Here is a 23,839-nt window from a genome sequence, read left to right on the forward strand (position 1 = left end):
TAGCAACAATATAGCTTAGTTTTGATGACACTGACAACATATTTAGTCTGGTCATATTTTAAAGAATAACAAAATCACATACTTTGCTGGGACATACACCAACAATCTAATAATTACACTACTCCACACTAATATGAATGCTTTTCAGGGTGGTCCAACATATTCAAGAGCTGGGGCTGGATGCCAATTTTGGCAACTGCCTTTGCTTTTTTCTCTCTCTTCCCCTCCCTCGGCTTCCACTGGGTAATGTGGATGCATCAGCTCACAGATCAAAGCATCTGGCCACTTGTAGACACAAAAGAAGGTGTTTGTCCATTTTGCTTCATGTGCCGACAATTTACCAATGTTAGAAATCACATTCCTCCTCATAAGCATATGGCATGGTAAAGACTTCAAGTGCGTGACTGTATAAAGGCATAGTAGTAGGCATTTAGTTGTTTCAGCTTCCAACATTGCCCTAATAACATTCCCTTTTTCCTTTGAAGTGGCAGCAGAAGAACTGGAGTATGGCCAGATGTGTTTATTTTTATGCTGAGTTTCATGAGTGGGTTTGGGGTTGGGGGTTTTTTGTTTGTTTTATTTTCTTTTGTGAACAAGGTGGTCTGAGATTCAACTTTAGTTCATTTGAGAGCCAGAATTACAGCTGCAAACTCCTCACTAACACCATTCTGGGATAGAGATTCAATTCTGACTCTGCTAAGAGCTTGCCACTTAATGAATTGTAGAAAATGTCCTGCAGCAAATCGGTGTACCTTTGAGGTCACCCATGCGGCTACTGACCTGGTTGTACCCTGCTTAAATTATCAAATGTAACAGCTAAAAGCAACCAGTAAGTGGGTTGATCTGTGAATCGGTTAGAGCAAAGCTCTGGAAACAGCATATAAGCAGGGTCTATGAACACAGAACATTACCTTTTTTTAAAATTAAAGGAGGAACATGGAGCACAAGTCAAAGGCTTCACTTACTGTCCATCCCAGGAAGAACTATAAAGATGCTGCTTTAATAGAGCTGTTGTCATAGGAGCCAGGCACGTGGGGCAGTTACACGTATCACTAACACAGTCTAACAAAATAGGATTTGCCTACCCAGCAATTGCTAAGAGGCCTTTAGCTGAGGAGAACTGAAGTCAAAACCCAGTAACCCTGACAGATGATCACTCCATAAATTAATGTAACCACAGATACCAGGGTATTTCTGTATTTTCAGAAAAACATACTCATTTCCACATTTTTGCAGGATACGAATTGAAGACTATGAAACCTGAAAGATCAGTAAAAAAATACCACACCACAGAACTCTAGGATGCCAGGGTATGACTGAGAGACAGGGTGAACAACATGAAAACAACACTGCTGGAAACAGTTTTCCAAGTAGAAAAGAGAAAACAAATGCTCAGAACATAGGAATTAACCAAATTGATTAGAGACCTTATATGCACTGCAATTTCATCACAGAAGCAAAACTATTCTTGAGTACTGAAAAAATAGAGCCAGTTCTGACACATGGCAAGAAGAAATTTCTGCAGGGGCTAATGGAACAGTGACTATCAGCAACCAGGAAATCTAAACTTCTGCAAGTGGCAGGGCAGGAAAAAGTGTCCTGGCAAACAATACAGGAAGCCAGTGGAACACACTGCAAATTAGAGGAAAAGAAAGCAAACATGACTGCTGCTAAATGAAGCCAACTGTGCTGTAAAATATTTAACGCACAACATACCGAAAAGGACAATTTTAGCAGAGCTGTTGTCAAAGTGATATATGACAAAGGCAAGGCACAGACTTGGAAATAAAAGTCACCCTTATGGAAATTTTTCAAGAATAGACCTGTTCACAAATCTTTACAAAAGCCGTTTAAAACACAAGACCATGCAAACCTGTAAACTAATATTTCACGATAAATGTCTAATTCCTACTGCTCGGATACTCAGAGAGAGACACTGAATTATAGAAACAGGCCAACTCAGTTACAAAACACAGTGCAGTAAGGACCAACAAATAATGCTTTGAACAGGAGATGTTAAAGACCTCCTAGTTTTATCAACACAACTTGCCTCTTGCATACAACAAATGGTGGCATGAGAACCTTCAGAGAGAAATGCTTTAGCATGAAAAATGCATTAAAGTCATACTGAGCTATAATAAACTAAGCCTCTACTGCTACATTCTTGGGAGTATCAACATAGTATGAATGTGGGAGTATCAGATATGACAGCACACTTGTATATTAGCATGACAAGTCATCATCTCTCATCCTCTTGAATCAATGGTCCCTTACTGCTTTAGTGCTTTGTAATCCTTGTGTAGCACTTCTTCCTTGCACAAAAGACCATTTGCACAATTTGAGTAGAATGGAAGTTTTACTCAAACAAAAAATAGTTGGAAATAGCCTCACAGATATGAAAATGTTCAGCTGGTTCAAAACCTCTGAAGCTAGTATTAAAAACATACTGAAAAAGCTGAGGAGATGCACAAATGCATCTTGGGATGAACACATTATAAAATCACTTATGGATTCTTAAACACTATTTGCTCCTTCAGGAATCTGCCAAATAAAAGCTGCAAGAAAGACACCTAGATAAACAAAGTACCGTGTAAAAATGTCTTTGTAAGTTTTTAACCAAACAATATTTTGAAACAGCTTATATTCTAGCCAAGTATACTAATACTTAACCAGAAGAGCAAGCCTTCTTTTGTCCTCTTCACAAAACACAGATCCAAGGAAAATCAAAGAAGAGTCTGTGTTATGTAGCAGGATGGAGAGACAAATTATTACTGTATTCTAAAATAGTAGACAAAATGACTAAAAGGTATCTTTAGATAAACTTCTATGACTCTGTCAAGTGTCAATCTTCTCCATTCCATACTAAACAAAAGCTACATTTTTTACATTTGCCATACAACCATTTAATCAAATGTTTTTGCACATTCAATCCCAAAGGCTTTCAGAAACTCAGAACTATTACGTCAATTACCACTAAGTTTACAGATCAAGAATGCTTTTCTAACATAGTTCATGGAGAAAAAGTCTTGAAAAATCTTTAAATAAAGCAAAATAAACTGAAAAACAAATAAAGCTCCCCAACACATTCCTAGCATATAAAGTCAGTCCATTAAAAATAATCTTGTATCAAATCATGAGATTATTTTCATTAATGTTCCACACTAAAATATACCCTGGGTACTTCTCCCTGTTTGTTATCTTAAGCCAATAACAGAACATACCCTGATTCCCTATTAAAATAAGGAAATAGACACAGGTAAGGAAAGTTAGCACTTTAAAAAGAGAACAATCCAATTATGATTCATTTTCACTGGTTTTTTAAAGATATATTACTATGGGAAAAGAGGGAAACAGTTTGCACACTAGAGGCTAATGATGAGCGAAAGCCTAGCAGAAATACTCCACAGACACAGATAGAAAGTGGAAATAACTGCTCTCAGAGAATAATTAGGCATATAATACCAATAGCATGTTTAGTGTATTTTTTATATATATATATATATTTACACACACCCCTATATATAGCTGTAGACAATAGATGTACAGTGGGGTTTTTGTTTGTCGTTGGTTTGGGGTTTTTTGATAGGCTCAAACCTTTCTTCAGGTTACATATCGATTACACAAAAACGGAAGAGAGCATCAAGAAAACCTCAAAACCAATGTTTTTCCAGACTCAAAATCCAGACAATAAAGGTAAGGAGGAGGACACCTTGTATGTTGAAAGCAACTAAATTTCTTTGCATTTGATGCAAGACAAAGGCAACTGCTTTTGGGACAGGACAATGATGACCTAACTGATATTTCTTAAACCTGCTTGGGTGGAATTTGTTCCTATTGCTGCTGAAAGAAAAAGAATGAATCTTTTTGCAGACACACACATTAAATAAATAATGCCTGGCTTTGGGCACTAACTCCTGCTCCAGGTAGGAAACTGATCCACAAGGCAACAAAAAACCACTTCAGTCTCACAAAGAGGAGGAATTATGTTTATAAATTATTTTTTAAGAAAGTGAGTTTCAAACTTTTCTTAAATTTAAAAAATATATGTCTAAATGATAATTCATACCATTCCCTTTTTATCCTGCAATATAAGGTATAGTTCTTGTAAGAACTTTTCACCATTGCATTCCAGACTGACCTTTCAAGCAAGTAACATGTATCTTTAAAAGCCAAATGCAGCTGAATGAAGCAACATTAATTAAGCTAGTCCAACATGTTTAACTGTCTCCTTATTGGTTCTGCAGTTGTGACTGCCTGAGGACAGACCCCATAATTTCAGTGCTGACATGCTTAAAGTTTCTTTTTAATTCAGTGATGCTAATTGTAAACAAGCGAGAAGACAACTTGCTTCACTTAAGGGATGCTTGCGTAAAGTAGGTAATCCCCAGGATAATCAAAAATGAAGCTGAAATAACTTATCGGACTTCTATTCAGGTAAGCACTCCAAACACAACATGACTCCAAATCAGAGATGGTGAGAGTATAGGCAGTAGTAGTGCTTGGGTTAAAACTAGTTTAAAAAGTCGCAGTTAACTGTAGATTAAAATGTACTCTCTTCAAGTTCAGTAACTTCACTCCGATTCAAAGAGAGGTTGCCATTGCCTTGCTTCTTATTTGTATTCTCAAGTCTAGTGATACTTTTGCTTTTGTGCTTCGTTTACTTTATTCTTGAAAATTTTTTCTTTGTAGTCCACACTCTTCCCCTACAGTTCAAAGGGTTCACACAGGCAATTTCTCTTATTTGCCATTCCAACATAACATCCCTCAAAGTAAAACAGGTGAGTTGCAGCAAGTGAGGACACAATTCGGTTTGAACATACAAACCTGAGACATTTTCTAGAGGTAGTCAGCGGGACCCAATGTGAACTTAATGCTTATGAAACTGGAGGCAACAGACCTCCCTGCATTCACACTGAGCCCACTTACACATATACGCAGGTAAATGCAGGGCAGGACCATACTGAGCTACCGATTCCAGTGCTGGAAGTCACAGAGCTGAACTAGCATGGCGGCAAGCGTGAGCTAATGAGGAGCCTTATAGCAGGATTCATTATCTGCAACTCCACACTCTGCTGCATTTTAATGCTCTCAGTTGAGCTCCAATGTGTACTATGGATATGCCTTTATACATTCACATATGGGTTACCTAGTACCCAGGCCCAAGTGGACAGGAATAACAGCATTTAGTAGCTGCTGCTTCCAACCGTTCACAATGGGAGCTAAAATGGTGGCTCCACAGCTTCTAATCAGTCATCAGAGAAGTTAATACTCATCAGAGACAATAATATAGAAAAAGGCAAGATAAAAGAGGAGACAAAGTAATTTTCTACCATTATAGGCCAATGTTAAATTATTTTCATTTTCTTGCCCCTGGAAGCAACAATGAAGTAGGGGAGGCATCATGATTAACAGAGGTGTCTCAGGTCAAAAAGCCTCTTAATTTCATACCTGAGATAGTGTGCATTAACAAACCTTCACTGGCTCACATTTGTCAAAAGGCAAAGCCCAACCCCAAGTAACTAAGCAACAGCTCCTGAATAAGGAGTGGTAGAGAGTAGCGCTTTTTAGAGGAAAAACCTAATGTTATCATGTAGCCTGTATCTGACATCTAGTTGCCATGGTGATTTGGATGTATTAGAAACATACAGATTAGATCCACAGCCAGAGACAGACGGACTAGAATACAAGGAAGATAAAGCACAGTATACATCTTGCATGGTGATGCCAACATTTCCAAAAGGCTTGCTGTTAAAGACAGTGACTTGAAAAAAAAAGAAAAAAAAAAAAAAAAAATCTGTGAAGCTAAAGCCCTTTGCAAGAACAAAGCAGCAGCCTGAGTAGACTCTGGGAATTGGATTTGAGGCAGAATTTGAGCAAAACCAGATGGAACAAGTGGAGAAGTCTGTGCATCTTTGTCCAATAGCCAGTAAGAGTTAAAATAAAGGAATATGGGAAGATAGGAAATTCTCTGCAACCTTGACTAAATCAGTTAGACTGAACGTTCCTTTTAAATTAAACAATGACCAAAGTTAAGAAGACAGTGCAAACACTGTCCTAGAGATCTTAAAATATGAAGACAAACAAGTCAGGGGAAGGATTTCAAAATATAAATATAGTGGTCCAGGACAATATGTGGCCATGACTATTTAAAAAACAACTCCAGGATGTTGAATTTTCAGAAGCATAGTCCATAAAATCATATACGACAGTGACAGACAAGATTTTATTTCTTAATTTCACACCTTGCAGGAAAAGGGTTTTACATATCTGCCAGCTGCAGATTATAATCTTTCTGCATCCCTTGAGAAATGATTTTTTTTTGGTTCTAATATTCTAGAAAATAGGTAATCTCGATTTTGACAGCCACTTGGAAGGCATTGATAGGAAAGTGTGACTGAACGATATTCATAGCTCTTTTTAAGTACCAAATTGAAAAAAACTCACTTAATCAAAAAATGGTTGTGGTTCATCACGTTTCAATATCTTTTAGAGAAGGCTCGATTACATGCAGCAGAGTTTTTTTCCTATGCAAGCAAAACTTTTGATTGGAGTCTGTATTTGTTGACTTGTAGTGCATAAACTCATTTTTTAACATGCAGTGAAAATCATGCAATGGAAATGCCATTTGACATAGGTGATATTCTTTACCAGTCTCTAAATTGTTCAAGCAAAACTTAAAGACAATTTGTGAAGGCTAAGTCTAAGATCTACTTTTGCAATGTTTCCAGCATTCAAGAAGTAAACACGGTAAGCAAAAAAGCACAGACTAGACCTGAGTTCACAATTATTCAAAGCTGTATTGCATTCATACTGTTTGTAAATAACTTCTTCAAGTGTTAGCAATTATGAAGATAGAAGTATAGGAAGGAAGAAAACAACTGCAAGAAAAGAAAGAAAACATCTTGTGAAAGGACAAGGGGTAATGGTTTTAAACTAAAAGAGGGTAGTTTCAGACTAGATACAAGGAAGACTTTTTACGATGAGGATAGTGAAACACTGGAACATGTTGCCCAGAGAGGTGGGTAGATGCCCCATCCCTGGAAACATTCAAGGTCAGGTTGGATGGGGTTCTAAGCAATCTGATCTAGTTGAAGATGTCCCTGCTCATTGTAGTGGGAGTTGGACTAGATGACCCTTAAAGGTCCCTTCCAACCCGAACTATTCTATGGTTCTATGACATACAACCCAGAAAATAATATGAGAGTACAGAAATAATTGATTGCCGATTTTCCATAGTAGTAATAATAACCATAACATAAAGCTTTTAAACAAAGATTTAAGTCACATGATAAAATCTATACTTTCAACAGCCAGTAAATGATAGGTGACAAGAGACACAAAGAGGCACAAAAGACAGTACACGTGCTACAAATAATCATGTAATGAGCAAAGCTATAGGATAAAGAGATAAAGCCTATTTCTGCAGAAGAGTAGCACAAGCCTGTAAAAAAAGACCAAATCAAATATACTAAGTTATAGAAGAATGCTAAATATGGGCTCTCCACATGGAAAGCAATTGAATTGTAAAAATAAATTAGAGCAATAATAAAAATTGAATTGAAATCCATAGGAAAATATAGGATATTTATAGTCATCTTGTCTCTGAAATGAGTGAACTCCAAATATACTTCAAGACTTGTAATATATTTTTTAATCACTTTTATAAATCCATATTTACTCAAAGTGATCACTGTTACAGAGTCAAAACAGTCGCTAATACTTGAATGTATTTCAAATCCAATGGTGTGGAATTAGTCTTGGTGTTGTATTAATTTAAAGAAAAAAGATTTTAGACTATTATTAATGAAGACTTCTTTATCTTTTTACATGTTATTGAACTTTCAATTGTATTTTACATTCATGGACCATTTTTTAAAAATGCTGGTGACATAGCTTGAGACTCTCAGTGACATATTGTGTGCCTTATGTTTGTTAGTTGAATTGACATAAACCATATCCTCCTGTTGACAGAAATGCTTGAAAATATTCATGGACTCCAGCAACCATCACAGAAAAACTCTGCAGTTATGGAGACCACTGATAAAATCCCTTCCTGTACTTCAAAAACACCAGAATGGCAGCTATACCACAGTATGAGGATGGAAAGAACAGACAGAAGAGAGTCAGACACCTTCTTTAAGTTAAAATTTATATTATTGCTTGTATTTTTCAAAGCAGCAGATTAACTCTTGGACTGTATAACACTGACCATCAAATTTTATTTTTTGTCTTTGTCCTTCTGCTCTGTCAGTAAAGATACAGCAACATCTTGCACTAAGGCTACTACTTCATTATCTAAATATACCTAGATAGATACATGACAACCTGCAATCCAATGTCATCTTTTACTTTTTCTTTCTCTCTTTTTTTATTAACACCTCAAACAAAAAGGATTTGGAGAAATAATTTTTCACCTGACCATGCCCACACTACTCTCCAGCTTCCTTAAAAAAGATCTTCCCCATAACGTACCTGTATTTCGTAGTTTAACAGAGAACCAGGCTTGATGATGTAAAAATGAAATCATTTACTAAGGCACCTGCCAATTTATGATAGCAGAGATTTTATAAGCTAACCAGTCTCTGGGCTGCTGATAGGTATTTGCCAAAGACCAGACATTCTGATAACAAGAAAAAAACCCTCCTAGTGACAAAAGAGCAACTACCAGAATGCACGTATCTCCATCTAATGTCAGAAGTAGGGAAGAAGGAACTGTTATTAAGGTGAGATTTTTAAAAGTCAATTATGAATATTTGATTTAAACCATATTGTTCACCTCCTCCCCTGTCAAATACATTATAGTAGGGAATGAAGAATTAGTCAGTTATAAAATTCACAAAAACATGACTGTGACCCTAAACTGTATTTCCAAATCATGTGGCAGTACTATGAAATATAACTTGCTTGATGTAACAAAGGATGGGAAAATTTGGTCTTTTATACTGGTAGACACTCAAAGGTGTAGGAAAATGCTAAGAGAAATGTATTCAGTGTAAATAATGTCAACATTAAAAAGAAATCAGTGTAAGCACGGTGCTAAAAGTTCATGTAGCTTCCTTTATTTAAAATGTAGTTATATAAGGAAAAAGTTGAAACATCATTCAATAGTATAGGCCCCATTCTCCATTATAAATGAAAGTTAGAGAGTAACTTTCCAGACAAAACACTTCTGAGGAAATTTTATGCTTTATTTTGACATATCATTATTAGAATCGGTAATTGATTCTAACATATTTTCTTCTCCCTGCACAGAGCATACTTCCTCCCTAAAGCAGAGTCCATCACCTTTTACATGGGGCAGTTATTGATACCAAGTTTCTTAAAAAAAAAAATGCATTTGAATAACTATCTGCACATGCCCAGACACTGGTATTTTAATTCAGCTTGAGCAACAAGTAGGAAAGCAGGAAAGTGCTTCAAAGTGCCTTCCTGAATCAGAAAGCCATTTATGGACGATAGTTATTATTGTAGACTTTACTGTATGTACTCGTGTTAATATGCTCCTTTTGTGCATTACCCACTACATCCTGGTTTTCCACACACCAACCAACATTTCACCTTAGGCACTTCAAAGACAGTAATCAATTCTTTTCACAGAGTCTAAGAATTCTTCCAAGCTAAGAGTAGACATTTCCTGTTTAAACGAATTTGAACAGACATCATTGTAAATCAAACTAGGACGAAAAATTTCCAAAACTAAGTCTGTTCAGAGCAAGCCTATTCATTTGTACCAGCATGGTGCTTCTGCTTGTGCACACCTAAAATGACTGGCATTTAAGTATTTATACAATATTCACCCCAGGACTTTACTAGGAGCAAAGTGCAAAAAGCCCAAGCTAAAAGATGTAGATGTGAGTTCCACAGAACTTTGAAGCATAGGCTTCAATCTCCCCACGCAGAGCACAGTAGTTCAGCAAGCATTAAATTTTAAGACCACGAAAAGCAATGGAACATAACTGTGGGGAGGTGGCATGCACTTGGTGCTGTGCTGAAGAGCAGCACCAGATTGCTGAGCCAGGTCTAAAACTCTTCAATAGACACAGAGTTTAAAGTGAGAAACTGTGCCTCAGGCTATATAATAGAATCTCACTGGAAACAAACTATGGGAAAACAAGTGAGCACTAAAATACTGGTGTACAAAAAATATCGTGTCTCTCAAAATCTGTATGTCATATGCTGTACAAATGGAAGACAGTGCAGAGCTGCAATCTAGCTGTCTCTGGATGGAAAGCAAAGTAGAGACATTAACCTTGTGCTGCACCTTAATATATGAGAATTCTTCTGATCTAGGACTCGACAACTTAGTTGTGGAACCATGGTCACAAAACTATCTTGCACGCATATTTCCATGCAATAGTCCAGTGAATCATGCATACATGTCAACATCCTTTGGGGTAAGAATGGACTGCACAACTTTCCACCATGTAGCATATACATGCCTGTGTCTTTTCCTCTGACATTCGCTAGTGATGAAAACAAAAATGCATGTAAAATTATTAAGAGATTTATAAATTGAAAATCTATTGTTTATCTGGTAAACAATAAAGAGTTTGGACTCTTTGCTCAATGACTTTTAATAGATACAAAAACTCAGTGAATAACTAAGTCTTGCAAAGCTGTAGAATGCACTTAATTCCACTGTCAACTGTGTTAATAGAATGAAGGTTTATCCTCTAGCAAATATTCCTCCATTATAAAACTCAGAAAGTAAAACAAGATTATATATATAGTAAACTAGAAATGACAACAAGGGAAAAAACTCCCAGTAGTTTAAATCAACTTATGTAAGCCTACTTCCTTTCTCTTGCCAAGAGAAATTGTTTCTCTCCTCTCTTTTTTTTTTTTTTTTTTTTTAGGCAAAATCAGACATGTTGCTCAAGCTGCATCTGATCTGATCCCAGTAAAGAGATTATTCCCTCTCCCCAGTCTACCTCTATTGGCACATGTCTCCCTCCTCCACCATCTCTCAGAGACTACTGTCCAGAACTGGTAGATAGATTCACATACAGTCACCCCCACCCTAGTTCTGTCAAAATTATTCTATTTTCACACACTCTGCTAGGAAAAAATGCTGATCTGATTCCTTTTAGCAAACCAGTTTCAGGAAGAGCTTACAGAACAGCTTATGGTTTGAATGGGACAGTAATACCCAGCAAGCACAAGTGGTAGAGCGCTGTAATTTCTTATACCCCGATAACCTGCAGCTGACATCACACATACAATTGCTCCTTGAGACACTTCACAATTCTTTTGTAGGTAATTCATCTCCAGAAAAAGGTGCAGAAAGCTCTGTCATAATCACAAAGGAGATCAAGCAAGAACTAGCTCAAACAGAAAACAGAGATAAAAGTTCAGGATTGAAAATAGGAGAAAGTGTATTTTGGTAAGCAGGAAAAAAAAAAACATAATAAGAAAAGGAATACAATGTGCAGTTGTTAAGGTGTTAGTACAGGCCTAAATGGTCAGTGCAAGGATAAAACTATGCAAAGTTCACCTAAGAGTTAGTACAAAACTAGGCCTGAATAACCACATTCATTTTTTGTGTCTTCTTGGGAAGACAAAAAAAGGAACTGGAGGTAGCAGATACCCGACTAAGAAAGTAAAACTGACCTCATTCTAAAAGGCAGTTTTGTTTTTTAAGAACATTTAGAAAGGTTTTCTCTGTGTGTGTAATAGTTTAGTCCAGACCAAATCTGAAGGCAGAGCTACAGTGAAGATTTGAGACATAAGGCTTTTAGAAATAAATAATATTTTTATACTTGAAAAAGCTCTCAGGCACAGAAGTCTCTCTTTAGCTCTAAATTTCTTACAGTGAAGAAATGTTTACACTGAGCAAATTTACTCTGAACAGAGATTCAGTAAAGACAGAGTGGGGTTTTGTATCCAGCTGTGATTAGAACTCATTTAGTTTTGTTATTTTGTTTCTACTGTAAAAGGCCTGCATCACTTCATGTTTCATTGTATTCATTTGTATCTAGAGGTCCCAGTGAGATATTGTTTACCCTTGTAAAAAACCAAATTATTCAAGGCAATCAAATTATAGAGATATGTACCCAAGAATCTTACTATGTACCCTTGATTCCCAACCAGAGGCTGTAGACACCGAACTTCTTAAAATCCAAAATTCTAACTACATAATTTTAGGTAACAAAAAGTAGTTCAACAAAGGACTTGACACTTTTTGAGAAAATATATAGTGCATCAACTGTCCTTATAAATCATTACAAATTCTTACACTTTAGTTATTCTGGAAATGTTCTGCAAGTTCAAGTCCCCAAAATATTCAAGAAATGCTGGAATAACTCCCCAGAAATGGAAAAGGATTAAAAAATCTTCCAGATGGGCAGGTGCCTGCTGTGATATATGTAAGTAGCTGCCTGTTTGCACTCCTCAGGATGGAAGAGGCAACTGCAGTCTAATACTGATTTTGCAACAATCATGTCATTGACTTCAAGGAGTCCAACTCCGTAGTTTGCACTAGTACTTGATAAAGAAGAATTTAGTTCCAGTTAAATTAATTAGTCAATTATGTTAGTCAGTGAATTCACCTAACTCTTTTTAATGGCTAAGAACACTAGGAGAATGAGAGAGTAAAATTTGCAAAATACAAAAGCCCACAATTCTGAGGACCTAAGGGAAAAATAGAAAGGTACAATAGAAAGGTAGTTTAAAAGGCAAGGAGAAGGCTTGCATCTAGAAATTTCTGAAGTATTGAAAAGAAGAGAACCTGGACTTTTCCCTTTCTACAAGCTACAAAACATAAAGTTTACCTTATCATATCAACAAAGACTGACTGCAAAAGCTCAAAAACAGGAGTTGTTTTCAGTTGATACTGAGATAATGTATTTATCAACATCCGTTTGAATTTCGTAGATTATATGCAACGCTAGCATAAGCAGATGAGATCCTGCTCTGTGTCACTTCTGGTACTGTACTATGCTATAGTTCACTTTTCAACAGGTGCCATATTTCGGAATTGTCTGAGTGTATGTCTCCAAGACACATTCACCCTCACCCTGGCTTCGGTTTTCATCTACATTCCTCTGAAATCCACATTTAGCCAAGTATTCATAAGCCTCTTCCAAGAACTTGAAAAAAATGTGGAGTGTAAACTCAATAGCAGAAAACATGTCATTGCTGTCCACAACTACAGGTAAATATGAGGTGACATAGACTTAGAAAAATAAAACTGGAATAGGTTCTTCAGCTCAGATACAGCACGTACTTTGGACAAAAATATGTAGGATTTTAAGAAGTTAAGACTACCTACATTCTCATACTAACAAAAGTTAAAATGCTACTTTATTTTTCTTTTATGTGCTATCAACATCTGCAAGATCAGATTTGAGTTTTCTGAAGCCTTCTTTTATCATCTGCTTGTGTACATAAATCCATTACAGAACGCTACTTTTTCCCAGTGGCAATCCTACTGCCAGAAACCATGTTCTCCATGGATGGTTGCCAGAAAGCCTAGCCCACATTGCAACTGCCTACTTCTTAATTATATGTCACATTCCTACGTCCTTCTAAATATACTACTAGCATCTCAGAAAGTAATAAAGCAAAGGTTGAAACTATGTAAACTTCTAATCATTAATCATTTTTCATTATTATTCTTTTCCAGAATAGCTGTTTTAAAAACACCAATTGATTATGTAGAAAGGTATATCTGAGTATCTTTGGAAGGTATACATGCAAGATATGTCTGAGACAGCAGCATGTCCCAATTCACTTGCAGTCTAAAATAATTGGAGAGAGAAAAAAATAAGAGACATGAAAACTCACTTTGGTGCTGATATATAACCCGTGTAAATAAACTTTATTAAAAAAACCAAACAACAACAGCTGAATTAGACAGTGCCTTATACACACTTTTTCTCGTACCTGGACTTCTGCCTTGGTACTGCATTGTGCAAACTGGATTCAGATTGATTCTGTACTTTCCGAAACTAAACCTTGCTTCTAAGGTGAAAAAGTAACTTTCTTCCTCCCTGCCTTTTTCATCTATGGATATACCTATATGATTAATTCCCTAAGAACCCTTTTCCCTACTTTCTGTCAGAAATCTGTACACAGTTGATAATTGCCAGTGACCAAATTTGTGGATGGCAGAAAGAGCAACCACTTGGTAAGACAGTTATCACAGAACTTGTTACTAAATTTTTTTATGCATTTATTAAAAGGATACTGCCTTGCAAATCCTGTGGCTATAGGCAATGAATACACTCCGTGCTTAAAGAGAAGAAATAGAGTGCACTGACAGATTTAGAATCCCGACGTGTGCTTAAACATTTCAAAAGCAAAACATTATAATAAGCAGTCATTTTCAGCAAAAATGAAGGAGGCCAATTCCATCAGAATGTTCCGCAGTTTAAATGGACTGCCAGCCTTCCTGTGAAACGGCCTAGAGCTGAGAGAGGTCGCTCTGTATTGACAGACAGGCAAGCACACTTATTTGTAAAGCACAATCATCCCACTTTTTTTTCTGAATTCCTTCAGTACATGAGCATTATACGAATGCTGAACTAGTGTTTTCTGAGCCCCTATAGGCTTTATATTCCAAAGATGAGTATCTTTTCCGTATTTAACATTAACTTATGTAACTAAGAAAAGGCGATGGGTGATAGTAGCAGACAGCTCTCTTCTGAGAGGTGCAGAAGCACCCATGTGCCAACCTGACGCACTCTCTAGAGCGGTGTGCTGCTTACCAGGGGTCCATATCAGGGATGTCACCGAGATAGTACCAAGCCTCGTACAGACCACTGACTATTATCCGCTGCTGTCGTTTCACGTGGGCACCAGTGCTACAGTCAGGAGCAGTCCAAGGAGTATCAAGGATTACAGGGCTCTGGGAGCATGGTAAGGGACTCTGGAGCACAGGTAGTTTTTTCATCAGTCCTCCCAGTTCAAAGGGAAGGGGTTTGAAAGGGCCAGTCGAATATGATGAACCAACAAATGGTTATGGGTCTGGTGCCTCAGCCAGGAGTTTGGCTACTTAGACCATGGGACTCGCTTGGAGAAACCTGGACTACTGGGGACTGATGGGGTCCACCTGTCAGAGAAAGGAAAGAGCACCTTTGGTCATAGCCTTGCCAAGCTGGTGAAGAGGGCTTTAAACTAAAGTTGCCAGGGGAGGGGAACCTCTATCCATCTCACTCCTACCAGTTTGATGCCAGCGCCAGCAATAGATGCCCAGAGCCTGGAGAGAGATCACAGGTCAGCGGGAGAGGACCTGAAGAGCAGCACAAAGGAATTCCAGCCACTCCGGCCAGTAAGTCAGCTTCACGGGGGGCCCAACTTAAATGCCTCTATGCAAACGCACATAGCATGGGGAATAAACAAGAAGAGTTAGAGACATGTGCATGCCTGCAAGGCTATGATCTTATTGGCATCACAGAGACATGGTGGGATGGCTCCTATGACTGGAGTGTTGGAATGGAAGGACATAGGCTCTTTAGGAAGGACAGGCCAGGGAGATGAGGAGGGGTTGTCGCCCTCTATGTCAACAACCAGCTGGAGTGCACAGAGCTCTGCCTGGGGATGGATGACGAGCTGACCAAGAGCTTATGGGTCAGGATTAAAGGGAGGGCAAGGGCAGGTGACATTATAATGGGGGTCTGCTACATGCCACCTAACCAGGAAGACCAAGCAGATGAGACCCTCTATAGACAGATACGAGCAGCCTCACCTTCACAAGCCCTGGTCTAAATGGAGGATTTCAGCCTGATATCTGCTGGAGGGACAACACAGCAGGGCATAAGCAATCCAGGATGTTCCTGGAATGTACTGATAACTTCCCTCTCCAAGTGACAGAGGAGCCAATGAGGAGAGGTGCTACACTGGACCTTGTTCTCACCAACAAGGAGGGGCCAATGGGGAATGTGAAGCTCAAGGGCAGCCTTGGCTGCAGTGACCATGAAATGGCGGAGGTCAAGATCCTTAGGGCAGTGAGGAGGGCACACAGCAAGGTCGCTACCCTGGACTTCAGACTTTGGCAGAATAGGCAGACTTTGGCCTATTCAGGGATCTGCTTTGTAGAGTACCATGGGATAAAGCCCTGGATGGAAGAGGGGCCCACGAGAGCTGGTTAATATTCAAGGATCACCTCCTCCAAGCTCAGGAGCAATGCATCCCAACAAAGAGGAAATCAGGCAAAACCACCAGGAGGCCTGCATGGATGAACAAGGAGCTCCTGGACAAACTCAAACACAAAAAGGAAGCCTACAGAGGATGGAAGCAAGGACAGATAGCGTGGGAGGAATACAGAGAAATTGTCCAAGAAGCCAGGGATCATATTTTGCAATGATGTATTGTAAATGCAAAAGTGCTATTCTTTATTAAATTCACTAACTTACTTTTCCTTCTACATTTATAGTAGGTGCATGCAATCTGTACTCAAAGATGTTACAAGTGTGCTTACAAATTAGGTTGGCAGCCTTTTTTATTGGCTTTCATTTTCCTCTTCAAAATGTTCCATGTCAAATTTTAATATAGTTTTGGTACTTATGGTATTTCAGCTTTCTTGATTTCATCACAACTGCCATGAAATTTGCTTTTGGTATTTACTTTCAGATTCTAAACTTGATGGTTTCCTTAGAATGGGAATTATTTAGTCCTGTTGTTACCATCAGTATTTGTAATCTTTTCTATGCAGAAGCTGAAAGAGACAGAAGATATATAAAGAATAGCAATGTATTTATGCCCCATGATTTTTAAGCCAATCTCATTTAGAGCCTAGTTAGGGCCTGTGAACATTCACTTTATTGATTCTACAGCTCGGAGGGATCACTATGATCATGTAAGCTGACCAGGCCAAAGTTTTTCCCCAAACTAATTCTCGACTATGCATTATTTCAAAAACAAACAAAAAAAGAATCTGGTCTTGATTAAGGCCTTGGGGGGACAGACGTAGGACAACACCCTTCTAATAGTCCACTACCTTCATTTAAAAAAACCAAACCAAACCAAAACAAACAAACATAAAAAACCCACAACAAACACAAACCACCACAAACAACCCCCCATACATTAACTGAGCCCACATTTGTGCAATTTGCAAAATAATGGAACCCAATTTCAGCCATTAGATGTTTTTAAACCTTTGGCAACCAGATTATAGAGCCTAGTGTTAGTAATTAACTAGAGATCAAGTAATTAAACATTTAATCGTCTCTTAAATAAGCTAAATGGACTGAGGTCCTGGACTCTTTCAGTCTAAGGCACATTTTTCAACCCTTTGATGAGTCCTGTGACACTCATCTGAACCCATTGCAAATGATCAATATCTCTACAGCTAAAAAACCCAAAATGAAGGAAAAACTTTAGAATTAGCTTACAAATAAAAAGTTCATTTTCCTATGCTGACTTGAGAGTCCTGTGTTTAAATATTCAGTGATCACACTTGTCTGTTTTCAACTGTGACTTTGGGCTGTGGTTTTGCCTAGTAATTCAATAAAACAAAACATAATCTGGAAACGAACAACATTTTCTAGAGAAATGGTGTTGTACAGACACTTGGTTGTAAACCTATCAATATCTACTGCCTGTACCCTCAGACTAGGATTTAATTAACTTGTTATCAGCCCTCCGCATTACAGAACTGAAGAAATGGGCAACAAAAAATGTAAGTATACAGGCCTCTTCTTGGTAAGAGTAACATTTCCAGACATTGTCAGTCTCCAAGCCAAGACTATCATGTCCATGTGTAAGGGAAATGTCAGCAACAAACCAGATTTCAGCAGTTGGAATACATTTAAATGATAAAAAAAAAAAGAAAAGTTTTTCTACAGCTGCACAAAGTGATGATTTTAGCTGGTTTGAATTAGACAAAGTGGAAACAGGAATCATCACAGAGCTCTATCTTCCCCATCTCTACGGGCAGTCCCTGTATTAGAGGCCAAAACAAGATGCAACAAGCCCTTTGACTTTGGCCTTTAACTGTAATTAATCAGCATATAAAAATGTATTCTATACATAGCAGTACCACATATCATGTAACTGAAGGTCCTTTAGTTTTACTCACTAACTACTCAGGTTAGTTTATTTCTCCAGAAAAACATGATTCCCTGACCTCTATATCCCTTTGCAACCACACTTTTTTTTTTTTCCTCCTTAGCAATTCTAGAATGAATTAATTTGTAGACAGGGTCAGTTAAATAAATATTAGCACTTGCACACACACAATAAAAATGGTTTGGAAGCTTTAAGCATTTTCCAAATCTTTTCAAAATACCCCATATTAATCATTTCACAACCTTTCAAATAATACTCTTTAGGAAACTTTGTTATTTTGTAATCCCTAATTTCAGACACTACTGTACATTTTTTGGCTTCTCAAGATTCTCAACTGTGAATCATAACTTTGAAGAGAAGCTGTCATATCAATTGCTTCTCTTACCAGCTCAAACTATCCAAATTAATTCTCCTTCCATTTGTGATTACACAATATCTTTGCATGAATTACCACAGTTGCTAGCCTGGAATGTATTACGAGGAAAGCATTTAATGTATTTTTTAACTGTCTTTTAGTATAGTTAAAACAAGGAAGAGGAACCAGATAATGAGATTAGGCAGCTCTCTATGGACCAACGACAAATATACTGTAGACATTGTTCAGAAACTTTGGCACTTTCCTTCTTAATTTTTCTTTTATTACTGGCTTGAGAAAAATAAATAGATGGGTGCTGCATAAGCACAGTAAAATTACAAAATTCTTCTGTTTGATCAAAGGGAAGTGGCAAAAGGAAAATGAGTGTGTACCTGAGTTCAGTTTGCATTCCCAATTTTAAGACCTAAGTCCATCACTCCTGTTATCTAATGTAGCTATTTGTTAGTGCTATGTGCTATCCAGCACCTATGACAAATAGTCGTGGAGTAGAAACTTTAATGTAGTTTATTCCTCCTAAATATTATCTGAAAACTCACAGCAGCTGTGTATATAGTCATATACAGCTACAATTATTCCCAGAAGCTTGACAACATAACTCTAAAAAAATATTTCCCTCCCATCTACCCTGTATCTTTCAAAGACACCTCTAGCTCTCAGCAAAGACAGAATGTAACTTGCAAGTGACAACGTAAGATCTGATCAACTGACTTGGAGATTCTGGAAAATAATTCATAAGAATAAACATATTCTGCTATATTCCAGGACAGAATTCATGCAAGTCTAATATGCAGATCATTGACCATATTAAATTGCTAAACTGCCACAGAGCAAGAGATACTACAAAACTGCCATACTTTAAGCCTTCTTCCACTGAAATTTCAGTTTAATTACAAACTGGAAAACACACACAATGTATAGTTAATCATCAGCTTCATTTTAAAAGCAAGGAAGTTCCTATGTTCAGCCAGTGGAATGGTGAAATAAAACAGCTCTTTTCTTACCCTTATTGTACATATTGGTTGGTACTTGGACATCACTCAGACTGATGTTCACAGGCAAGTTATTGAAGTGGTCATTTGGCACTAGAATGAACTCCTTCCCCAGCTCCAGATAGTTTCCTTCTTCATCTCGTTCATTTATGAGCACAGCATTAAAGTATTCATACTGCAAAAGAAACTCACATTCAGTATTCAGAATTCACATTCAGCATAAAAATTACGAGGTTTGAATATTTTAACATATCTATCAATCCACTCATTAACACTTACATGTATCTCCATCTAGAATAGAAAAGCAAGGTATTTTTATCATCTCTCAGATTCCCTCTATGCTCAGAGTACAGGGACATTTCTGAAACCAGATTTACCAACATGTCTCAAGAAAACCCCATATTACCTCAGATCTCTGGCTGCCCTAAAAGTGTTAAGGGCAGCTCAACACAAACACCCTGAACATAAACAATGTATTCACTACTTTTAATACAAAGCTCTCTAGACTTAAAAATTCCCTGGATAATTAATTAATGATGTTCTCTCTGTTTAGCTTATTTCCATCAGTTCAAGAACTGCTATCAGTGCTGAACTTAGGCCTTGACAAACTAAAAGTGTTTTTACTTCACAGGAATATTAACTGCAGCTGTTGTTGCTTACCCAATGTGTACTGACTGGCACTTCCTAAAGGAAAATATTTGCTTTATGCTGAATTTTACAAATGCACATCAGAGTAGGTTTTGTAAAATTCTGCATACTTTAATATGGACATACAAAGTTCGCAGTGACTTATTTTGAACAAGAAATTATTGTCTGCCTGTTACAGATTCCTGATGAGTATTTGGCCTATTTTGTGCAGAACTATAACCAGATAAGCAAAAGCAATTTAGATAAAATTATTGATTTCTTTACAACCTAGTTTAACCAGAAATTCTATCAAGCTTTGAAGGCAACAAACAGTGAAGACTACTTTTTAACCTCTTCAATAACCTTAACACTTGGCAACAGTTTGTGATGTGTTTCTTAACTGAAAGAGACCAAAGTTTAGTGTCTTTGAAGAATCTCATTAATTTAAACATCAGTCTGTCCTAACTATCCCTTTGAGAGTAAATCAATATAAATAATATTTAGGCATAAATCTATGCATTCATAGATCATACATATCTATACAACCTGTACAAGGATAAATATACCATTTACAAAACTAAAATAGACCAGCAAGTATAAAAACTTAAAAGGCTTTTCACAAGCACTCTTTCTCAGTGTGATATGCAACTCACTCTACTAAACAAGAATTAGTTAAAATCTTACAATCTGTAGACTTCTGTTAAAAGGCTAAATAATTTAACCAGCATCTTAAATGGAGGCTTGCTTGGAGAGCAGCTTTCCATGTCCTGCTCTTTTAGCTTTTGAGTTTTTCAAAATGGCCAACCCATAGTTTGGATTTTAGATGAAAGTAGAATACAAAAGAAGTTACTGTATATTAGCTAGATTTTGAGGACCTTCTGTGTATGACAGAAATATTCAGAAAAACTCAGTGTTCCACATGCCATTAATCACATATAACAAAGACTGAGACACATCAGTATTTGAAAATCAATTTAATGGAAATTAATCTGACATGATTAAATATTTGACATTAAAGTTATTTTATTTTAATTGGTTTATACTGAGATGAGCCAAATAAGCTGCTGCATACATCTCATGAATACATACAGCTATTGAATCCTAAAGTTCTGGAAAAAACCTACAGCAGCCTTTTTTTTTTTTTTTTCCAGGAGCCATAGGTAAAGAGTAGAGATACAATTTGTCCAAAGCTGTAGTTTCATTAATTAATTAATTCCAAAAGTTGTTAGAAGTATCCAACACCCCCACAGATGCCACACTTCTCCATACCTTTTGGGGGGCTGTCACTGTTACAGACTTGATTCTTCTCATACCAAAACCAAAAGGATGAAGAAATGCGATCATTTCCAAGAAACACCGGTTCTCATTCTATCTGGGAGAAACCTTCTCTATCTCTGCTTATCCACGTTTATCATGGATCATTAACCGCACTGCATGCCTGCCGCCCACGTGCGACAGCAGCTTTTTCAGTTTACCCGTTCTGCAAAAGCCAGAGACAGTTGGCAGAAGACTTGAAAGCCCAACTTTTATTTCCTGTCTTAGTAAGAAATAGAATATTCCTTCCAACATTAAGCCATGCACTAATGACTGTTGTAAAATGCAATTCTACTCCAATTCCAAGCAAGGAAGAAGTAAGCTGTGTAGCTTTTCCATGATATATTAGATAGTATCTAAGTCTGGAAGAAAGGCTGATACTCCATCCCCTGGGAGTAGAGTGATAAATAAAAGTATATATTTCATGCTTCTTTCTTGCCAACCATCACTCTCTTCACATGTCCTGGACAATGAAGTTCTAGCAGGGTGAGGATGATTGTTTCAACTTGTTTCCAAACCACTTGTTTTCTTGTCCTTAAAGACATGGGTTTGTTTTCCTCTTTCTCTGTTGAATATGACATGACATCCACAACTGCTGGAGCTACAGATAAGCCATTGTGTTACTTTCATGACACTTCTTGGCTTTATAAGTCTTATCAGGATTGTCACAGAGAAATCAAAGGGGTTTTGGTTTTTTGTTTTCTTACTAAAAAACACATTGAAAGCATTCACAACATCTAGTTCCAGATTTTAACACAAAAGTTGTATTTAAATATTACATCCTTTACTGATTTTAAGTTACATATTATGGAATAATTTCTATGGTAATTCACATGCAGACTTAGTGACTGCAAATTTACCTTGGCCATGGGTTTTATAGTACTTCAAAAATGGTAGGAAAACCGGAGAAATTTCAAATAAGAATGCAAGAATATACATGAAAATCACCTCTAAAAGAATATTATTTCCTTTCAAAGTGGGTTATTTCCTTTTCCAAAGGAGTTAATTAGTAGACATCCTTCTCCATCATGTTCTGTAAGTGGCAAGGCTAGCCAAGTATTAAAATCTGCTATATTCTAAATAAATGAAACCACTCATTTCACAATTAAGGGTATTTAGGACTGATTGTTTCTTTGGTTGATTTAGTATTCACTGATTTATTGGTCTGAGTCTGTATTTTCTCTTTTCAATTCTACAAGTGTACACACAATAATATGATTTATGTGTTTTTTTTCTAAAGCAAATTGCAGCATAAAATAGTCCTTATGGTATTACGGATAATTAATATTTTCCTGGGGGTTTTTTTCTGTTTGACTTAGGGGGGGTGGGGTTTGGTTTGTTGGGGAGGGGGGGAGGGGTGCAAGTGAGAAGCCCAGAAAAATAACATATTTCAGGCAGTTCTGCAAGTTCCAAGGATTAAACATCAGGTAATATATATACAGCTCAAAACTACTACTGAAAAAGATCAGCATTTAAGCAGAGCTGTTATACAGTGGCTTCTTTGGGGCACTTTCCTTCCAAGGAAATTATTGAGTGTGACAGCTGAAAGGTGATAGAAGGAAAATTAAAAATAAAAATTGGAGAAAAAAATATTAAAGAAAAATCCATCTGGCATTCTGACACTGCATTCAAGATAATGCCCAGGGGAAAGAGGATAAAGTCCTGTTTGCTGACAACACAAATACTCTACCTGCTAAGCTCTAAAAGAAAATGACTTCAATTTAATCTTGTCAATGGAGCTCGATCTTTCATGTAACCTTAACTAAGTGAGTTCTGAGCGTGCACAATATAACATGCCAAAAAGTTATTAGTCTAATAAATAACAAAATCATTATCCATGTTGGGAGCATAGGCAGGCTCTACCATGACTTGGCCAACAGGTGAGTTTACACTAACCTTATATATAGACTTGCATGGTGAGCAATGAACTGGAGAAAAACCAAAGGAAATCTCATTCATGTAATCTATTATATGCATCTCAAGATTTAAACATGAACTTTTACACTTTTGTGCATTTAAATCTGCTCAAGTAAACACATTGGGGGTTTTTGTTTGTACATTCCTTAAGTGCTTCTGCATCATTCTGAATGTTTGATCAACCATTTTGAAAGCTCTGTTGTATCATAATGAAGAAGACTTAGAGCAAGGTCATAAAAACTGGGGACAAATAGGAACCTCAGATTTCATGTGATACTAATATTTTACGCTTGTGAAGAAAGCCTTCCCAATGCAAGCCAATATAATCTGATCAGTAGTGCTCAGTAGAACAAGCACTAGACCATTCTGCTTCACCAAGGAGCTGACCATATTTGAGACATCCCAAGGAATCATATCGCTAAGTCTGCAGAACCCTGGGCTGCTCTAACATCCTGGTATAAACATAGCAGACAGAGACTTATGGGGCTGTTAGGAGATTGATCACATAATTGTTTTACAGGTTCATTCAGGCTAACTAGCAAAGGCAAGCTTTGTTTTAAAACACCGTAAGATAGCTGCAGCCACAATACAAAAGCGTGTGCTG

The 23,839-nt window shown here is 37.2% G+C and overlaps 1 protein-coding gene across 7 annotated transcripts in view; it reads right to left on the reverse strand.

Moving 5' to 3' along the window:
* The window catches only part of CACNA2D3 (calcium voltage-gated channel auxiliary subunit alpha2delta 3), a 476,807-nt gene that overhangs the window by 272,924 nt on the left and 180,044 nt on the right, over window positions 1-23,839 (reverse strand). For all 7 annotated transcript variants that reach the window (XR_011329699.1, XM_069812301.1, XM_069812302.1 and 4 more), the window contains one exon: window positions 19,390-19,552. Coding sequence is in view for 6 of the 7 variants with exons in the window: in XM_069812301.1 (XP_069668402.1) it covers window positions 19,390-19,552 (163 nt within the window). In the remaining variant the exon portion in view is untranslated. The remainder of the gene's footprint in view (window positions 1-19,389; window positions 19,553-23,839) is intronic.

Source organism: Haliaeetus albicilla, chromosome 24, assembly GCF_947461875.1.
Source record: "Haliaeetus albicilla chromosome 24, bHalAlb1.1, whole genome shotgun sequence".
NCBI classification, from domain to species: domain Eukaryota; kingdom Metazoa; phylum Chordata; class Aves; order Accipitriformes; family Accipitridae; genus Haliaeetus; species Haliaeetus albicilla.